This window comes from Heloderma suspectum, chromosome 1 (genome assembly GCF_057233095.1).
Source record: "Heloderma suspectum isolate Gila_16-S chromosome 1, 16-S_ref, whole genome shotgun sequence".
Taxonomy (NCBI): Eukaryota; Metazoa; Chordata; class Lepidosauria; order Squamata; family Helodermatidae; genus Heloderma; species Heloderma suspectum.
The window spans coordinates 146,692,797-146,713,765 of record NC_139458.1 but is presented as its reverse complement, the minus strand read 5'-3'; the positions used below and the strand labels follow the sequence as shown (position 1 = coordinate 146,713,765).

The following is a 20,969-nucleotide window of genomic DNA, read 5'->3' as shown; positions in this document are numbered from 1 at the left end:
CGTTTTTAGTGTTGGGTTATTTTAGCCATCTTGTGAGAAAGCTACACATATTTTAAGTGATTAAATACATGAATTACATAAATGAATGCCAGCAACTTTTGTTATCTTCTCACTGAAGCAATCCAGATTCTTCTGCATTCTATATAATATCTTGTTTACAATTCAAACCCAAGTGTAATGCTAGGTTTGTTCAGCACTCCAAGGAACAGTTGCTGTGGTTATATTGTGTGGTATAGTAAAGTGGAAGAGTCTCTAATGGAGACAGGCTACCCCAGAGTCCTTTAACAACCCATGAAGCATCTCAAAGTTCTCAGAATGCCCAGTTATGAAGGATGCTCCTAGGCAATAAACAGAAGTCCTCCAGCAGAGAATAATCAAGGCCAGTACTAAGAGACTGGACCACTATACAAGGAAAGCAGAGGGAGAGTTCTTCCAATGGTTTAGTGGCCTCTATTTCCGTTTACGCCAGGAATAGGCAACTTGTGGCCCTCCAGATGTTTTAGACTACAACTCCCCATCAGCCCTAGCCAGCATAGCCAATGATGAGGGTTGATGGGAGTTGTAAGCCAAAACACCTAGCACTCACCTGCTTTACAGCAGTAGAAAGTTCCAGTCAAGTTGGTTTCAATCACAGCATGCCAACCTTTTGAACTGATTGCTTCTGCTGGGCTAGGAAACTGGCCTCCTCCATTGTTAACCAGGAAATCTATTCTATCGTAAAGATCCAATGTCGATTTCACCAGTGCCTCTACCTACAACAAGAAAGAAGTTGGGTTGACAAGACTTTATGGAGCAGCCTTTTGCAACAGTCATTTCTACTTGCAGGTTTTCCTTCATATCTTTGTCCAAAAACATAACTGTCAATTACATATAATGGCTCACTAACATGAGGGTTTCTTTAATACAGCATGAAGTTATATTCCTATGATTACATGCATAATACTGAGTAATCAACAAATAGAACAAAAAAGAACACTTTTCCCAGGACGCACAGAGGACATTCATAATTCTTTATCCTTTGGGATAGCCCCTCTTCCATCAGTAGGCTCCTCTTCTGTCAGTAGGCAGGGCCAACATCTTGTCTCCTCCAGAAGGAGGGGTATCCCTGGACCCCAGACCAGCCCCCCTACTAGCAGAACAACAGGGCCTCTGGCCTCTGATTCACTGCGTATTTATTGGGGGGGGGGGTTGCTGAGTCTTCTCCACTCCTTCCTGACACAGATTACTTAGGGCTGGGGGCTATTCAATCAGGCACGGAAGAGGAAGCATTCATTTCTCTGTGACCACCCTCCCACCTCATGTGGGCCCCACAGAGCCACAGTGTGGCATGTTTTTTTGTCTTTTTATCAGGGTGCAAGGCTGACACTCAAGCCACTGCAGCACACATCAGCCAGGAAACAGTGAGCCCTGCTGCCTCCTCTTCCTATAAGGAAGGTGAGCAGATGCCAAACCGCTGGTTACTCCATGCCTCTCCCCCTCCACACTGACCGGGACAGGGATGGAAGCCAGGCACCCCGACAACACAGGAGAAATGGTCACAAACACCAGTAATGGCTGGGACCACATGGTGCCAGAGAAGGATCCCACTGCAGTGCAGTGGGTGAGCAGAGATTCTTCCCCTCTTTCCCCCTATCTACCAGACTTGAGTGGGGAGAGGGCTCACCCCGAATTTCTGCAGTGAGTGCAAGCCCTAGTTCTCAAGGATGGGGGGGGGCATGAGGCCTGGCCAGGGATTGGTAGGGAACCCCCCAAATCAACTTCCCTCCAAATGAAACTACAAAAGGGGAAGAAAAAATTCAGACATGACCACAGCAGCTTTAGACGTAAGTACAAGAAGGAATGTAGATCCCCTTCTTTTTCATCTAAGAGCCTATCCTCTGTATGATCCTCATTATCATCAGAGCTGAGGTCACAGTCTAGCAGGGAAAAAAGGGAGAAGTGTGTGAACAAGGTGCAGAGGCCATTGGGCATATAAGGTAAGGCATCTGCCACTAATTCTAGGGCACGCAAAGGTGCTGTCAAGGGCTCCTTGGAGGGCTCTCAGTCTAATCTAGTAGCCAAGTTCAGACACAGACAAAGGGATTCTTTTCAAAGCTTTATTCTTCTTTTACAACTTAACAGCTCTACAGGTAGCAACTAGATCTGAGCAGCAGCATCCCTATGCCCTAAGTTAGAACAGTTGGTCCCCGTTTGAAGGGCAATTACTGGCAGACCCCTGAATATAAGGACTAGGGAGAATCCCTCCCCTTTTCCCTTGGATCCTCTGGGCGCAACCGTTCTTTGAGCGCGAACCATTTGGCGCCGCTCTCTGCGTCTGCGCCGCGCATCCCCCCCAGTCTGCTATCTGTGCTGAATCACTCCCTGGACTGCTTTCTAAACTAGGAATGTGGGTGGGAGGAAGCTCCCTCAGCTGTTGGTCCTGGGGAAAAAGGAGCGCGCTCCGCACTCCTCTCCTGAAGGAGCGACTGCTCCTCCTCAGCATCAGAACTACTCTGGGATTCTATGGGCTCAGTGTCCACCTTGACAGGTAAATCTCCCTCTCTTGGGACAGACAGCCTACAGCAGAGCAGTATCCAAGGCTCTTTCCCAGCTCTTTCCAGAGGGTAGATATAGATATAGAATCATAGGGTTGGAAGGGGCCTACAAGACCATCGAGTCCAACCTCCTGCTCAATGCAGGAAGCCTGATTCCCAGGTGGTCTTCCATCCAAGTACTAACCAGGGATGTGACTTAAGTGTCCCCCAAGGTCACCAAGCTTTTTAGCCAGATCTGTTCCCAATATTGCTAGTGAAAGCCTGCCAGGCCATACAGCTCACTGGGGATCAGAAACCAGAGGGGAGAGGCATGCCTCCCATAATATCCTGTCTGCGAGAATTTCCCAACTGGAGGCATATACTCATAGAACAAATCTGCGTATCCTTGGTATCAAAGATCTGCCTGCTGATACAAGTCTGTCTAAATTCTTGGATAAATTTCTGCATGAGCTACTTGCTCTGCCATCTGATTATTTACTTGATATTGAGCATGCATACCGTGTTCCAGGTCCAGTTCGTGGCATCAAAGGGACTGCCTATACTGTTATAGTTCAATTTGCAAGAGTTTCTACAAAAAATCATATTTTGTGCTTAGCAAGGGAAGTGGGAGAACTTTTTTGGGGGCCAACACAAGACAAAGTTATGTTATTTGCAGACTACACTAAAGAAATCGCTAACAAAAGAAGGCAATTTACCAAGGCGAGAAATCTGGCAAGACAAATGAATCTGCAATATCATATCAAATATCCTGCTATATTTTGCATTCTTTTTGAAGGCCAGATGAAAAAGTTTTTAAAACATGAAATAGTGGAGGCTTAGTTAGCTGGCGTTCAAAGTAAGGCATGGGAGACATCTTCCCCAGCCTCACGAGCTGGGAACTTTTCAATTCTTCTTCTTCGGATTTGTTTGGTTTATAAGGTCCAGGTAGTACGTCAGTCCAGAGGATTGTTTACATATAACCCCCCTTTCCTCCCCTCTTTTTTTTACATTAGACATGATATACTGTATAATAAAATTCCTGTTTGTGTATGTACAGATATGTATAAATTCATATATAGATTTAGAAATTACACTATCTAAAATATATAGCATAAAGTTGTTATTATTATTACTTATCCTTTTTAATTTCCTTCCTTTTTATTATTATTACTATCATTATTATGGGACTTTGATTAGTAATAATTTTGGCTGGTTAAATTGTTAAGCTTTACTATCATATGTTAACTGAAGGGCAATATATGATTATTGGAAATTAATTGTAGGCTTGCTCCCTTGCTATAAGACTGATGATATGATATTGAAATGTAAGGTTGATTATCTATGCTGTACTGAATTGTAATATTGGCAATGTTATAGGTATAACTTTTAAGTAGAATGATACTTGAAGTTTGGGTGTAATGAAGTTTAAATTTAATCCTTTTAAGTAACTTTTTTATATTTTTTCTTTTTCTTTCTTGCTTTCTTCTTCCTTTTCCTTCTTCCTATTTTTTTCTTCTTCTTTGTTATTGCTGTGTCCTAAGAATACTGTATTGTTGGAAACTGTAGATAATGACTAGGTTGTTGGTACTGTTTATTTCATTTATAAAGATAAAAAATAGAATAAAAAGTATTTTTTTAAAAAAAAGAAACCAGAGGGGAGAGGGAAAAAAAACTCTTCTTATTCTGTCTCTAAGGTGGTTTTCCCTTAGGAAGACAAACAGGCTCTGATGGTTCCTTCCTTTCCTTCTTCAAGAAGCTTTGTAAGGCGGAGTGGGACAACCCAACCAAGACCAGACTATCTAACCAGTTGGCTAACAAGGTTTACATGCTTCATCAGGAAATCATGGGCTAGCTTAAGGTGCCACTGGTAGATGCCCCAGTGGTGGCACTCACTTCCAATGCAGCCATTCTGGTAGATGGGGAAGGTGGGCTGCAGGAACCATGCGATAAGTGTGTGGAGGTGGCACTCTGCAGAGATTTTGAGGCCTCTGCTACAGACTTCCAAGCAACCACCACAACTCCATGTTCACTAGAACAATTTATATTTGGGCACAAGACTTGGAAGCAACACAGTCTGTTCCCAAGTCAGAAAAAGACAGACTGCGGAAGATCACACACACAGATGTACTCCTGGCTGATTCTTTTGTGGCCGCCATTTGGGTCTAATCTAGAGCCACGGTGACCAACGCAGTAGCACGCAGGAACATACAGCTTTGCAGCTGAGACATTGATCTGGGTTCACAGGCTCTCCCCTTGCTGGCGGCAAAGTCTTTAGGGAACCCCTTGAAAACATTCTGGTGGAAGACAAAGTCAAAACAAAGGCATTTCCATCCTCCAAGAGGGAAGACAAGAATCTACTTTTCACTCCTCTAAACCCTCAGGTAGATCATGAGGATTCTCAGCATCCAAGTGGCCTTGCACCAGGGAGACATACAAGAAGCAGTCACAGTCAGCAAACAGACTTGCCAACACAGCCAAGGAAACAAAGAAGGTACACACTTCCTGATGTCAGACTTGGATCCCAAGGTCCAATAGGGGGAAGACTTCTGTAGTCTGCCCATCCATGGCCAATAACAACAACAGACGCCTGGTCCTTGGAGTCAGTCTCCCAGGGTTATACCCTGGAGTTTGCCCGTCATCCCAGAAACAAATTTTGGATTACCTTGAAGTCCAAAAATCCCACAAACCACAGCCTATTCAATACAGCCATTCAACAGTTATGTCAGGAGCGCCCTAGCAGCCTCTTTCAGTACACTCCAATAGCCAACTCAAGACACAGACAAAAGGATTCTTTTCAAGGCTTTAATCCTTTTACAACTTAATGACTCTTTCAGATGCTAATCACCAGCGACTAAGCAATGAACAGCAGAGTAGCCCATGCTCCAAGTAGGCAGTTGATCCACATTTGAAGGAGAATCACTTGAAGACCCTGAACTTATGGGCTAGGGAGAGATCCTCCCTCTTTCCCTTGGGTCCACGGGAGGTGGCCATTGCTTGTGCGCCAAACGGGAGCTACGCCTCCTTTCCGAGCCCTCCATCGCTCGTTGCTCCCTGCATCTGCGTCTAGCATCTAGCAAGCCCCCGTCCCACACTTTCTCACTGCTAGGATCACTATCTCAGGAATGCTGGCAGGAGGAATCTCTGCCAGCTGCTGTGCCTGTGAGGGATGAGCTGGCTCCTCTCTCACGGATTGCTGATCCTCCTCAGAATCAGAACTGCTCTGGGGTTCTATCGGCTCAGTTTCCACCCTGACAACTTGTTGGACATCCATGCTATCGAACTTAGTTCCCCCAGAGCACGAAAATTGGGGGTCCACTCCAATTTCTTTATGGTTTCAAAGAAAAACGGGGATGTGAGAGCCATATTAAAACAGCTGGACAAATTCATCCAGAAATGGCACTTTAATATGGAAACTCTATAGTCAATAGTGGCTGCCCTGACTAAGGATGACTTCTTGACATCAACAGGTCTCTCAGAGGCCTATTTACATGTGCCAATCAGGCCAAGTCATCAGAAGTTTCTTCAATTCGTTTACTATCCCAAACTCTACCAATACAGGGCAATGCCCTTTGGGTTGATATCTGCCTCACTGGGATTTACCAAAATTATGGCACCATTAGTGACTCACCTGAGACAGATGGGGATTTACCTGTATCCCTACTTAGACACCTAGTCAAATCCTCAAACAAAAAGAAAGGGATCAAGGATGTTCAGACTACTCTGGACTGTCTCCAGGTGCATGGCTTCATTGTGAACACACAGAAAAGCTCATTAGAACCAAGCCAGCGTCTGGAACACCTGGGGGTGATCTTGGATGCAAAGGTGTGCAGGATATTTCTCACAGAGGAAAGGAAGAACAAAGTCCTTCAGATGGCATCAGAGGTAGCACAGCCAAGGCGCATGGACCTGATTCCCCTGGCTCCGCTACTATGCCTGATTCTGTTGTGAAAAGAGTTGATAAGCTGGTCACACTTTCACACTCAATCCCTGCAGTGCTTACTTCACCTCTTCCAGGCTCACATAGCACATCAGGACCACTTCATGGTGGAGAACAACAGTCCAGTTGGTGTTACAATGGTGGCTGCACCCCCCAGCCTGACATTTGGAATGTCACTGGCAAATCCCAATGGAGTTGTCATCACCGCAGAAGCCAGTCTGTTCAGTTAGGGGGCCCACGTGAGGTCCTGGGTGACTCATGGAATTTGGTCAGCAATGAAGGCAAAGAAGAGCATAAATCTGCTGGAACTGAGAGCCATCAGATTGGCTCTTTTGGAATTTCAGGACAAGATACAGGTCTCCACATCATGTCCAGAAGCCAGAGGAAACAACACTCTCAAGACTCCATAGCCTCCAGAGCTTCTATATGCCTTTTCCACCTCTGCCATTGCTACTGAGGATGCTCTGAAGAATCAGAGAGCTGAGGTGATTCTGGTGGCACCAGGCTGGCTTCAGAGCCCTTGGTTTCCAGACCTAGTTAATCTGTAGCTACAGGAGCGTTGGTGGCTCCCCAGCAGAGTGGACCTGCTGACCCAGAGCCTAGTGAGATGCCCTCAGCCTCACGTTTCATCTGACAGCCTGGAGGCTGAGTGGCAATGGTTATGGGGGTTGGGATACTCTAAAGGGGTTCTTACAACTGTCCTGCCCTCATGTAAGCCTTCCAATAATTAGGTGGAGGAGACTTGAAGGATGTTTCTATCTAGGTGTGAGGCAAGGGAAGGAACCCTGAATTGGGGCAGCACTGAACTGGGGCAGCACTGAATCCCATGTCTGCTGATTCCTCAGATAGGCAGCACTGTTAAACCCTCCACCCATTCACAGGTTCCCTTCATGGAACTTAAATGGGGTCCTTACAGCACTAATGGGCCCCCTGTTTGAGCCTATGGTAGAATTCCTACCTTAGAGACTGTATTTTTAGTGGCTGTGACATTTGCTCGCAGGTTATCAGAATTGGAGGCACTATCTCCTAACCCACAATTGTGTGTTCCACGATAAAGTGGTACTTCACTCTGATCCATAATTTATTCCCAAGGTGAATTCAGTATTCCATAGGAGGTAGTCCTATCATCTTTCTGCCTGAACTAAAACACCAATAAGAGAAGAAATGGCATATGCTCGGTGTCAGAAAGGCTCTCCATTTCTACTTGGACAGGACAGCCACATATAGGAAATCTGAATCCTTGTTTGTGTCCTTCATGGATACATCCCTGGGGAAGAAGGTGTCGGAGATAACCATTTCCAGATGGCTTAGGGTGACTGCTCATTCTGTCCAGGTGGCAACCACATCTGCTGCACTATGGAGTGGGTCCTCCATAGAAAGGATTTGTTGGGCTGCTACATGGGCTTCCATACATGCCTTCTCTAAACACTATAAGGTAGACAAATACTCTTCTGCTGATGCAGCTTTTGGTAAAAGGATATTGCAACGGGTTGTGCTGTCTTGCGATTAGCCAGTTGGACTCCCACCCAGGGATGGCACTGCTTTTGCACATCTTTAAGGATAAAGAATTATGAATGCCCTCTGTTAGTCCTGAGAAAAAGGAAATTCTTACTGTGAATTTGTTTCCAGGACTCCCGGAGGGTATTTGCCCACCTCTTCAGTCCAGATGCTGATATGGGGAGAGGGTTTTTTTAGGCTACTGTATCTGCCATACACATAGGAGCGGTAAGCAGTTTTTCATGGGACGAATTTCCTGCTTTTGTTGAACAATTGCTCTGTCATGTTAATGTGTTTCAATACTCACAGTAACTGGCACATTTCCAGAACTTATATCAATATATATTTTTATAGTTCCTGCTTTTGGAGGTAGTAGAGATTTTCTGCTTTTCCAGTACGAGTCCGGAGACCAGGGATACCCTTCCCTTTGGAGGAGATGGCAAGTCGTTTGCCTTGCCTACTAATGGAAGAGGAGGGGCTATCCCAAATGATAAAGAATTGTGAATGCCCTCTGGGAGTCCTGGAAACAGGAATTCATGGTAAAAATGTCCTTTCCCCTAATTGCACTTGCAGCTTTGCTGCAAAACTATAACCAGAGGAAACCTGGATACAATACCAGAAGGTGAAGTCTTGTCTGTACTGAGTAATTCAGGTGAAAGCATGGACAATAGTTTCAAGAAAATACCAACCCATTCTCTCTTGAAAATTGGATTCCTATCCCCCCGACCTTCTTTTGTTGACAATGATGTAGTCTTATGCAGGAGGGAAAATAAAAAAGGGCGTTGGGTTGTTGTACATACAGTTTGTATGTACAGTACTTTCGCCACAGATCCATTATTTCCCTCACACCCCTTTTTCCCATCACTCTCTTCTTTAACATTCTAACGTCTGGGAATCTGGGTTTTGCTCTGTATTGTTTCTGGCTTGATCAGAGTGAATTATTCAGGACTGTATCAGCTTTCTTCAGATCCCCTCTCTGTCTTACATTAAGAATCTGCAACCCTTTTGCTTGTTCATAAAAAACGCTTGACAGCAAACTCTTCCTAAGCTGGTACAAATCCTTCTGCAAACATACTCATTTCTGGGACAAACTCCAGAAAAGTAGCTGTATTAAATCTGCTGCAGTCTTGTGTTAAAAACTAACCAGTATGTTGTACATGAGCTTTTACAGGGAAGAACCTATAACAGATGCAAGATACTGTGGCTGAGTCAGCCTCTTCATTATAACTTGATCCTAATAAATAAGACAAACATCTAAATCCTCACAGTATAAATTGCTGCAGCTTTATAGTAATTCCTTTTGAAATGGTGCAGTTTCAACTGTACACAAATGCTAGTTAAATAAATTGTACAAATCAGCAAACACCCTCAAACAATCACTTGGAATAGAAGAGAGATTTTCAGTTTATGAGATAGGTTGCCACCCTACATCTGGTGGATATTCTTAAATCCCAGTAGAATGCAAGTGTGTACTGCAGCCCATAATGCTCTCTGAAGTGCTGTGGGGCACGGGGTGTTGAGTGAGTCAATCTGTTAAGGAGAGCCAATCTTATTCTCTGGATGAGAAACTTTTCCTTCTTGAAGAAACAATTTAGGCTGCCATCTTACACACACTTACATGGGAGAAAGTCCCATTGAACTCAGTGGCACTTCTGAGTAGTCATGTATAGGATCAAACTGTTAAAGGGTTAGTAGAATTGCAATGTTAGCAGCTTTAGTATCCAAATTCCTTCTGCTGTGGGTTGTTAGTTGTCACCAGTAATGTTTGGTTTTCCTGTACATGTGGTATTTACATAATTCCTTAATCATTATGCTATGTATGATTATTATTCTTATCTGCCTTACTATTATTCCATTGTTTAACAGGATCAGACCAAGCTCCATGAAGTCCAATACCCTGCATCCCATATAGGCCAGCCAGAATACTCCACACATGCATGAAGGTGATGGTCTTTCCCATTTTTTGTCCCCATCACCTTGGATTCAGGTATATACTAGTACTGTATGTAAAGGCTGCATTTAGCTGTCATGGTTATTATTTTATTTACTTATTTAATTTATTCCCCTTCATGGATCACTGCCTTGTTGTGGCGAAGGGGCTTGCGTAACTCAGTGAAGCCATAAGCTATGCCGTGCAGGGCCACCCAAGACGGACAGGTCATGGCGGAGAGTTCTGACAAAATGTGGTCCACCAGAGAAGGAAATGGCAACCCACTCCAGTATTCTTGCCAAGAAAACCCCATGGAACATATCACAAAGCTAAAAGAGATGATGCCGGAAGATGAGCCCCTCAAGTCGGAAGGTATCCAATATACTACTGGGGAAGAGCAGAGGGTATTTCCAAGTAGCACCAGAAAGAGTGAAGCGGCTGGGCCAAAGCCGAAAGGACACTCAGCTGTGGATGTGTCTGGTGGTGAAAAGAAAGTCCGATGCTGTAAAGAACAATATTGTTTAGGAACCTGGAATGTCAGATCAATGAATCAAGGTAAGCTGGAGGTGGTCAAACATGAGATGGCAAGATTGAACATCGACATCTTGGGAATCAGCGAACTAAAAGGGACAAGCATGGGCGAATTTAATTCAGGTGACCATCATATCTACTACTGTGGGCAAGAATCCCTTAGAAGAAATGGAGTAGCACTCATAGTCAACAAAAGGGTGGGAAAAGCAGTACTGGGGAACAATCTCAAAAACGACAGAATGATCTCAGTATGAATCCAAGGCAAACCATTCAACACTGATGCCGAAGAAGCTGAGGTTGATCGGTTCTATGAAGACCTACAACACCTTCTAGAACTAACACCAAAAAAAGATGTCCTCTTCATCATAGGGGATTGGAAGGCTAAAATAGGAAGTCAAGAAATCACCGGGATAACAGGCAAGCATGGCCTTGGTGTACAAAATGAAGCAGGACAAAGAGAGTTTTGCCAAGAGAACACGCTGATCATAGCAAACACTCTTTTCCAACAGCACAAGAGACGACTCTACACATGGACATCACCAGATGGTCAATATCGAAATCAGATTGATTATGTCCTTTGCAGTCAAAGATGGAGAAGCTCTATACAGTCAGTAAAAACAAGACCTGGAGCTGACTGTGGCTCAGATCATGAGCTTCTTGTTGCAAAATTTCAGCTGAAATTGAAGAACGTAGGGAAAATCACTAAACCATTCAGGTATGACCTAAATCATATCCCTTATGAATATACAGTGGAGGTGAGGAATAGATTTCAGGGATTAGACCTGATAGACAGAGTGCCTGAGGAACTATGGCCGGAGGTCCGTAACATTGTTCAGGAGGCAGCAACTCAATCCATCCCAAAGAAAAAGAAATGCAAGAAAGCAAAGTGGCTGTCTGAGGAGGCTTTACAAGTAGCTGAGGAAAGAAGGGAAGCGAAAAGCAAGGGAGAAAGGGGAAGATATATCCAACTGAATGCAGAGTTCCAGAGAATTGCAAGGAGAGACAAGAAGGCCTTCTTAAATGAACAATGCAAAGAAATCGAAGAAAACAACAGAATGGGAAAAACTAGAGATCTCTTCAAGAAAATCGGAGATCTCAAGGGAACGTTTTGTTCAAAGACGGGCATGATAAAGGACAAAGAAGGCAGGGACCTAACAGAAGCAGATGAGATTAAGAAGAGGTGGCAAGAATACACAGAAGAACTATACAGGAAAGATCTGAATGTCCCTGATAGCCATGATAGTGTGGTCACTGAACTTGAGCCAGACATCCTAGAGAGTGAAGTCAAGTGGGCCTTAGGAAGCATTAGTAACAACAAAGCTAGCGGAGATGACAGTATTCCAGCTGAGCTATTTAAAAAACTAAAAGATGATGCTGTTAAAGTGCTGCACTCAATATGCCAACAAATATGGAACACTCAACAATGGCCACAAGACTGGAAAAGGTCAGTTTACATTCCAATTCCAAAAAAGAGCAAGGCCAAAGAGTGTTCAAACTACCGCACAATTGCGCTCACTTCACATGCCAGCAAGGTGATGCTCAAAATCCCACAAGCTAAGCTTCAGCAGTATGTGAACCGAGATCTACCGGAAGTACAAGCTGGGTTTCGAAGAGGCAGAGGAACTAGAGATCAAATCGCCAACATTCGCTGGATCATGGAGAAAGCAAGAGAATTCCAGAAAAGCGTCTATTTCTGCTTCATTGACTACGCTAAAGCCTTTGTGTGGATCACAACAAACTGTGGCAAATTCTTAAAGAGATGGGGGTACCAGACCACCTTACCTGTCTCCTGAGAAACCTGTACGAGGGTCAAGAAGCAACAGTAAGAACCAGACATGGAACAACCGATTGGTTCAAAATTGGGAAAGGAGTACGACAAGGCTGTATATTGTCGCCTTGCTTATTTAATTTATATGCAGAGTACATCATGAGAAACGCCGGGTTGGATGAATCACAGGTCGGAATTAAGATTGCTGGGAGAATTATCAACAACCTCAGATACGCAGACGATACCACCCTAATGGCAGAAAGCGAAGAGGATCTAAAGAGCCTCTTGTTGAGGGTGAAAGAGGAGAGTGCAAAAGCTGGTTTGAAACTCAACATTAAAAAAATGAAGATCATGGCATCTGGCCCCATCACTTCCTGGCATATGGAAGGGGAAGAAATGGAAGCAGTGACAGATTTTATTTTCTTGGGCTCCAAGATCACCGCAGACGGTGACTGTAGCCATGAAATTAAAAGACGCTTGCTCCTTGGAAGGAAAGCTATGGCAAACCTAGGCAGCATAGTAAGAAGCAGAGACATCACCTTGCCGACAAAGGTCCGTCTAATCAAAGCTATGGTTTTCCCAGTAGTAACATATGGCTGTGAGAGCTGGACTATCAGGAAGGCTGAGCGCTGAAGAATTGATACTTTCGAACTGTGGTGCTGGAGAAGGCTCTTACGTGTCCCCTGGACTGCAAGGAGGTCCAATCAGTCTATCCTAAAGGAAATCAACCCTTAGTGCTCATTGGAAGGACAGATCCTGAAGCTGAAGCGCAAATATTTTGGCCACCTAATGCGAAGAGAAAACTCTATGGGAAAGACCCTGATGCTGGGAAAGACTGAAGGCAAAAGGAGAAGGGGACGGCGGAGGTTGAGATGGCTAGATAGCATCACTGATTCAATGAATATGGACTTGAGCATGCTCTGGGAGAGAGCAGAGGACAGGAAGGCCTAGCATGCTATGGTCCATGGGGTCACAAAGAGTCGGACACGACTGAACAACAATTTATTACATTTATATCCCACCTTTCTTCCATCATGGAACTCAAGGTGGCTACATGTGGTTCCCAGGTAGTCTCCCGTCCAAGCACTGGCCAGACCCAACCTGCTTAGCTTCAGCAAGGTGGCTGCCTCATGTGCCTTCAGACTATGCCCTGGGACCATTAGATCTACCTTCCAGTGAATAGAGCAAGAAATTGTAACCCCTCACTCGCTCATACACATATGAAAAAGTTAGGACAAATAACCACTGCTCACCCAATGGCATAACATTTTAGCACTATCAGGGTGGGATGTTTTTATTGCTAGCATTTGTTGATTTTATTCATTTTTGCTTTTATTATTGCATGGGATTTCATTGTGTAAGCTGCCTTGAGAGGGCTACCTTTAAAAGTAGGTAGAAATAAAGTAGAAATAAAAGTAGAAATAAAGGTAGTATTTCTAGGCTACCTTTAAAAGTAGCCTAGAAATATTTTAAAATAAGCAATTGATTAATAAATCCCAGGTCATGGGGACAAAACAGGAGGAGGCTGCCAGCCAGATACTTATTCTCAGAAGTACCTGGCTCACTACTGTTGGAAGCAGAATACTGGACAGAATCATTGAACATTAGTCCAGTTCAACAGGACTCTTTTTACAACAGCCTTACCCAATCTAGAGCTCCCCAGCTGTTTGACTAAAACTCCCATCAGCCCGAGCCAGCATGACCAATGGTGAGAGATAATGGGAGATGTGCTCCAAAACATCAGGACAGCATCAGACAGCTTTCCCCAGCCTTATGAGAACTATGGCTTAATGAGTGGAGCACCACAGTGGTGTAGGACTGGGACTCAGGAAACCCAGGTTTTCATTCCCATTCAGCCATGAAGCTCCCTGGGTCATCACTGACCTCAGCTTAACCTACCTCACAGGATTGTTACGAGGATAAAATGGAGAGGAGGAGAATCATGCACACTGCCTTGGGCTTCTTGGAGGAAGGCAGGATATAAATGTAACTAAGTCACGATAACTTGATACAGACTTTGGTCAAGAGGCCTATAGTTCTAATGACTCCTCTAAAAGCAGCGAGCATGACACCAAAGGCTCACCAATGCCAGCTGTTTAATAATCTCTGGAAGCTCATCCTGTCTACAACTGCACAATCCAAATAAACCCTGTGAGAAGAAAAAGCTTAGAGAATTGAGGTCATCTTCACACATGACAGCATCCACTAGCTCAATCGCTCCCTTTCTTAGGAGAGATTATGGAAGCCTAGTTGAACTAGTGACAGTATACAAACTACTGGATGTAGAACAGCCAAGAGCAACAGATACTATAATGCAGCATCACGGTCTTCTTAACAAAGGAAACTGGCAGGCTGTGCGGTGTTTGGCAGCCCAGTGCCAAAGAAGCAGAATTATTTATGGCACATTTGTGGAAAAGAAAGCTTTGTTAGAAAGCAAGGAGGCCCCTGAGGGTATGGATGAAGACTTCGCAACTCGCATTCAATAAATTATTCCCTAGGTGCCTCACACGAACCTGGTGGTGCAGATCACTCCAGAAAATAGAGATTACAGAAGAGTTCCAGAAGTCCAGCTTGTCCACATAGTGTTACATGCAAATCAGTCTATTGTCCAACTCTTAAACCAACAAAACGTCTGTCTCCAATCTCAGAAGACAGGGGACACGCTAGGCAAGGCTTTGAAAGTGAACTGATAAACCACCATTCACAGATTAGGAAAACAAAATGTCATATATTAAAAGAAACGAAAAGACACATGTCAAATTGTACACATTTATTCATGAACGTAACAGACAAGTAATTCCAGATATATTTCAGGCTCCAGACAGACCCAGATAGTATACAGTACTCCTAATTCTGCATATTTCAGGGGTGGCCCTCCAGATGTTTTGGCCTACAACTTCCATCAACCCTAGCCAGCATAGTCAACGGTGAGAACTTATAGGAGCTGTAGGCCAAAACATCTGAAGGGTACCAAGATGCCCACCCCTGTTATAATTAATAGGTTTTTATTGACACAAGATAGTCTATACCGAAAACATGAGGTCGTGTCCCAATTAGAAAACTAAGTGAAAGGCAAAATTAACTTCATGACCTGGTTCACACATCATGACTAACTATGGGTTAAACAACCCATAGTTAGCCATGGCCGCACCAGAGCCAGCGCACTGTCTCAAGCACATTCGCTTCTGCTTTACATCTGGCTTTGTAAACAAAACAAGAATGCCTTGTTCCTGGGCTGTTGTCATGATGTGTGAACCTGGAACTCAGGCTTGTTTAGGGTCCAATAATCCAGAGTTTTAACCCAATCATCGTCCATGGTTTGTTATTGGGTTGCAATTCTAAACAACCCAGAGTGCAACAAAACGTCACGCAGCATGGCAAAAACCCAGGAATGGCGCATACCTGGGTTGTTTGCAGATCCAGATGTAAAGCAGAAGTGACAAGTGCACAGCAGACAGCACACTCACTCCCACTGTACCCTGGAAATTCATGGGCTGAACAACTCATGAATTGCTGTTACATGCGAACCAGATCTATGTCTCTGCTCTTTCACAAAGTCCTTAACTGATTATTATTTTTAAAGTAAAATCAGCAAATACACATTTTAACAAAATAAACATCTGTGTGTTGACACTGCCAAGACAAGCCAGACTTGATGGCCAATGCCATCATAAATAAAAGCTACATTTAGGAAAGTGAAAAACATTTTGTCTCAGTCAAATCAACAGCCCTATTATACATTCATTCCTTTTCCTTATAAAACAAAATCACCTAAAGAACTGGCTCCTCCTTAATTGCATGCATTCCCAATCACAGCTGGGGGAGTTTTCTTTGGGGAGAGCAAGGTGCATAGTTTAGTCAAAGCTGGTCATTTCTAGACCCCAACCCCAAATACAAGGGGCAGGCCAACATATGTACATTTCTCAGTGCCTACAGACTATACATAGCTAGGATTGATTACTCAGTAGTTTGAACATGGGTAAAGGAGACTATATTCAGTGACATACAAAGGATTATGAACAATTTTGCAACAAGATGTATAGACAATCTTTTCCAAGAGCTAGCAAGGCATTACAACATCCTTGTAACAACCTCTGTGAAAGCAACAGAGAACAGCAAAACTAGCACTTCCTGTTAAATTTTGGTTTAATCTTTTTGACAGGTTTTTTTTGGGGGGGGGGCATGTATTCTCCAGTGAGCCAATATCCTAGTCATCCACTCTACAAACCAGCAGAAGAATATATTGTTTTTACCTCCTCTTCTTTGCGAATGTTGCACTGTATAGGGGTCACCTGGGCAGAATTTGTGTGTGGAATTTTGGCAGCCAACTCTTTCGCAGCAGCATTTAATCTGTCAAGTTTGCGAGAGGCAATGACTACATTGCAACCTGCCCCAAAACAAAAAAGAATCCATAAGCAGTTTAGAAATTCACAGTAATTCTTTCATTAGACTTTGGGCAAGATCAACAAGATGGCTCAAGAAGTGGCACTGTATACAGACTGTCATAACCATCCTCCATCAGGACTTTCTGGATTATTGGGAGCTTCTAGCAGTTCTGGAAGTTTACAGATACAGTTAGATCAAATCTTAAAAGCTTCTTTAACTTGATATTCAGCTTGCAAAATATACCCTTCCCACTCCTAGTTTGAAAATTTTATTTATTACATTTCTTTACTGCCCAATAGTTGAAGCTCTCTGCAAACTGCTTTGTAGCAACTGCCTGAACTAATGGGGTTAGAATCTAATTAATAAGTCATGAAACTAGTGTAATTAGGGATGTACGAAAGGTACTTACCTTTTGCGAATTATGTTTATGGTTGGGGGGGAGGCGTTCCGTCCCTCCCCCCCGGAATCCTCGCCGGGGGGGAGGCGCTCCGTTCCTCCCCCCCCCCCCCAGAATCCTGGCCGGCCGGCTGTGCTCTGCAGCGATTCTGTGGAGCCGCCGGCCGGCTCTGCCAGCAGCCGGACATCCGGCCGCTGGCTAGCAGGGTCGCAAATGGCGGCGGCCATAGCTGCCGCCGTTTGCGTCCCTGCAGTCAGCCGTGATCGGCTACGTAAATGTTTACGTAGCCTATCACGGCTGACTTTAAAAAAAACAAAAAAACACGCGTACGCAAATGGCAGCGGTCAGGGCCACCGCCATTTGCGTTCCTTATTTTGGCACGTCTTAGTCTACGTAAATGTTTACGTAGACTAAGACGTGCCAAAATAAGGAACGCAAATGGCGGCAGCCCTGACCGCCATTTGCGTACGCGCGGGGAGGGGGGTTGTTTTTGTTTTTAAGTCAGCCGTGATAGGCTACGTAAACATTTACATAGCCTATCACATTTGTTTGTTTGTTTGTTTTTAAACTGGAAATGGCGGCGGTGGCAGCCGGTCAGAAGACCGGCTGCCGCAGCTGCCGAACCGCCGCCGGAGCCACCGCCGCCAGGAAGATTCGCCCAAGGTAAGTCTCGTCCCGGGGGGGTGGCGGGCCGTTCCGCCACCGATTTCGGGGGGCCGAATGCGCTGGCATTCAGCCTCCCCGAGATCCATGGCAGAACTTTTGTATATCCCGAAGTGTAATGCTAGCAGGAACTACACCTTCTTGACACAAAGAACCGTACCATCATCACTTCTTCATATGGACAGAAGTGGGGAATTTTGTCTCTAAGACCTAAGCAATTTGCTGAAAAATGGGAGTAAACCCATACCTCAAACCATTGCTCCAATATGGATGCTGCTTTACAGAAACAGCCACACTTCCCATTTCAAAAGCATGCTAGGAAGTCCTAGTTGACAGCAAAAATTGCATGGCATCATCATAAAATCTCCATCAGTTCTTGTGGCTTCATGTCCAGAGTTTGCACATATACCATATGTTAATCAAAATGGGCTATGCTGCACTACACAGCATTTAATGGCAAATAAGCTGCCCATCTTTCGTTTAGGACCTCACTCACCTATCATTACACGTGCACACAACATCTTCAGCAGAGTGCAAGTTGCTTTAGTATTTTAACCATCTGCCTAAATTAACACACAAGCAACAAGGACACCAATTCCCTGATGTGACCTATTAATGCTGGTAGGTTTTGAGAAACATATAGTTCAAACACAGTATACAAATATCGTAAATATATCCAACTCATTTTCAATCTGGCAATCACTTTCACTGCCACTCACAGTCCAGTTATCTACCAGCTGTAAGTACAGCTTAAAGGAGTTCACAATCTGCCTTGCTGGAGTTAACATTACAGATCACTGATTAACAAGAGATGTTAGACCTCTAACAGAATGACCAAAAAAGTCAGAAAAACAACCAATAGCTTATCAAGTAAGATACAGCTGAGCAGGGGTGTTGAACCTCTTTCAGCCCAAGAGCCAAATTCCATTTCGCAGAATCTCTCAGGGGCCCCTTTCCAGTGGTGGGCAGGGCCAAAGGCAAAATTGAACCGCCCAGAGACCTTCAGCTATTGGGTGGTATAGAAATAAATAAATAAATAAATGGGCAGGGCCAAAAATACCAGCATATTTTAGCTTAAAGCTCTTACTGTCAGTAACCAAGCCTTAGGAGAGGCATTTCAACCTTTTAGAACCAGGAAGAAGCAGCACAAAAGCTGGGAAAATATCAAATGATCAATGGAAAAGGAGGTGGGGCTACCATCTGAGGCGCTCCACATAGCCAGACTGGGACCCTGAAGTTCAGGCTCTGCACCCTTGCAGTAGAGGTATATGCACAGCTGTACAAGGAGGGAGTATGCAAAGGCTATCAGGAGATTAAGGTAGCTGGAGTTGCCCGATATTCCTCCTGCTGCCTCAGTGGTCTAGCAGAAGCGCAGCACAGATGTGAAAGGATATGCACAATACGATTCCTGTGGTAAAACAGCTTTCACCAACCTGATGCCCGCCAAACTCCCATCAGCCCCAGCCAGCATGGCCAATGGTCAGGAATGCTGGGAGTTGTGATCCAAAACATTCGGCAGACACTAAATTGGGGAAAGCTGTTGTACAGCATAAAAGAGGCAGAAAACAGGAGTCCACTGGCAGCGTCTGAAAGGAGGTTGCCGAAGTTGATATTTGCTAAGTGAGCCCATTCAGAGATGTGTGCATATCTGTCACTAACATGGGAGAGCATCTCACAAAAATGCTGGACCAGAGATGTAAAGTTCAGCAAAAGCAATGTGAAACTAGAGGGTTCAGAGGAGGACAACAAAGATGATCAGGGGACTGGAAGCAAAGCCCTATGAAGAGAGACTGAAAGAACTGGGCATGTTTAGCCTTGAGAAGACTGAGGGGAGATTGGATAGCGCTCTTCAAGTCCTTGAAAGGTTGTCACAGAGAGGAACGCCAGGATCTCTTCTCCCATCATCCCAGAGTGCAGGACACGGAATCATGGGCTCAAGTGACAGGAAGCCAGATTCCGGCTGAACATCACGAAAACCTTCCTGACTGTTAGAGCAATACGACAATGGAACCAATCACCTAGGGAGGTGGTGGGCTCTCCCACATTGGAGACATTCAAGATGAGGCTGGACAGCCATCTGTCAGGGATGCTCTGACTTGGATTCCTGCATTGAGCAGGGGGTTGGACTCGATGGCCTTGTAGGCCCCTTCCAACCCTACTGTTCTATGATTCTATGAACTCTGAATTCAAAGGTCAGATCTTTGCACTAGTGTGATCCAGCTTGAAGAACTAGGCAACTATACAATAGTAATGAAACAGTAGCCAAGGCTAGTATTGCTACAGGCAGAAAAGCTTGCTTGCTCCTTCAAAGGTTTAAAAAAAAAACTGAGCCAGAAGGGGGGTGGGATTACCTCTTAAAGTGGAGTTATGCAGGTGCCTCAGCATGATTTCCTTCTTTGAGAGAGAGAGAGAGAGAGAGATGGACTTAGCACCTAAGCTTTCATGTTCACATTGGGAAAGGCTGATCTAGATGGTAATGGTCAAAGGCCAGGATTCAAACACTGCTGAAAGATCGACAGATCTTGTAGTGGGGAACGGAGCATATTCTGAGAAGTTGCACTACAAGTTGGTTAAAATATTTTGTTTTGAGGCCCATCATTACATTCACCTACGCCTCTCAATCCCTAACTTGCTCCCACACGCCGTCTCCTTAAATCGCCTCTTCTCCCTTCAATGAAGCAACCCCCACTCCACTCGGCTCCCTCTATCCATAGGGAACTCTTTCTTGCCCCAAACCCTCAAGCTCTCTTAAAGGAATCCCTCTCGACACCCCACCCCAGTGTGTACAGAGGAACCCCTTTATCCGCCCCCTCCGCTCGTTTAGATTAACGAGCCAGTCCTCCTGCCAGTCCTGTTGAAGCCACAGGGGCACTGCCAGGAACAAAACGACAAGAGACAGCCCTAGCTTTAGTGACAGCAGCCGCTCCACCTCGGCCCTTCGCCGCCTCCAGCATTCCCACACCCACGCTCCTTCCTACTCCCGGTCTGTTTTGGGGGCTCCCCAGGCTTCTTTCCCCACCGAGCTGCAGCAGATCGGCGGCGATGGCCTTGCCGATGCCGGTTCCCCCGCCGGTCACGATGGCCACACAGCTGCGAAACAGCCCGTCCGCCAGAATCCGGCCGCCATACGCGCCGCAAGCCGCTTCCGCCATCTTAACGCCGCTCCCGCAGGCCTCGGTCGCTAAAGCGCCGCCAGTCGGCTGCGGCGGCCCCCGGCTCCACGTGACCGACCCGCCGCCAGCCCCGCCCCTCCCCTCCCCTCCCCTCCCCTGAATTAAGCCACCAAAGCAGGCGGAGCCTGGAACAGCAGGAGCGCTGCGTTCCTGGCGCCCCCGCCCCGCTTGTGC

General features: G+C 45.2%; 1 protein-coding gene across 4 annotated transcripts in view; it reads right to left on the bottom strand.

Moving 5' to 3' along the window:
* PECR (peroxisomal trans-2-enoyl-CoA reductase) overlaps positions 1-20,798 on the bottom strand; it is a 34,538-nt gene extending 13,740 nt beyond the window's left edge. Inside the window, exons 1-4 of one of the 4 annotated variants that reach the window (XM_084806635.1) lie at positions 20,642-20,798; positions 19,974-20,016; positions 16,430-16,563; positions 587-752 (exon numbers count right to left, since the gene is read on the bottom strand). In XM_084806635.1, the coding sequence (XP_084662761.1) occupies positions 587-752; positions 16,430-16,563; positions 19,974-20,007 (334 nt within the window). In that variant the 5' untranslated portion in view covers positions 20,008-20,016; positions 20,642-20,798. The remainder of the gene's footprint in view (positions 1-586; positions 753-16,429; positions 16,564-19,973; positions 20,017-20,641) is intronic. The other 3 variants (XM_084806644.1, XM_084806617.1, XM_084806627.1) reach the window with 3 other exon arrangements.
* Positions 20,799-20,969: the final 171 nt, after the last annotated feature.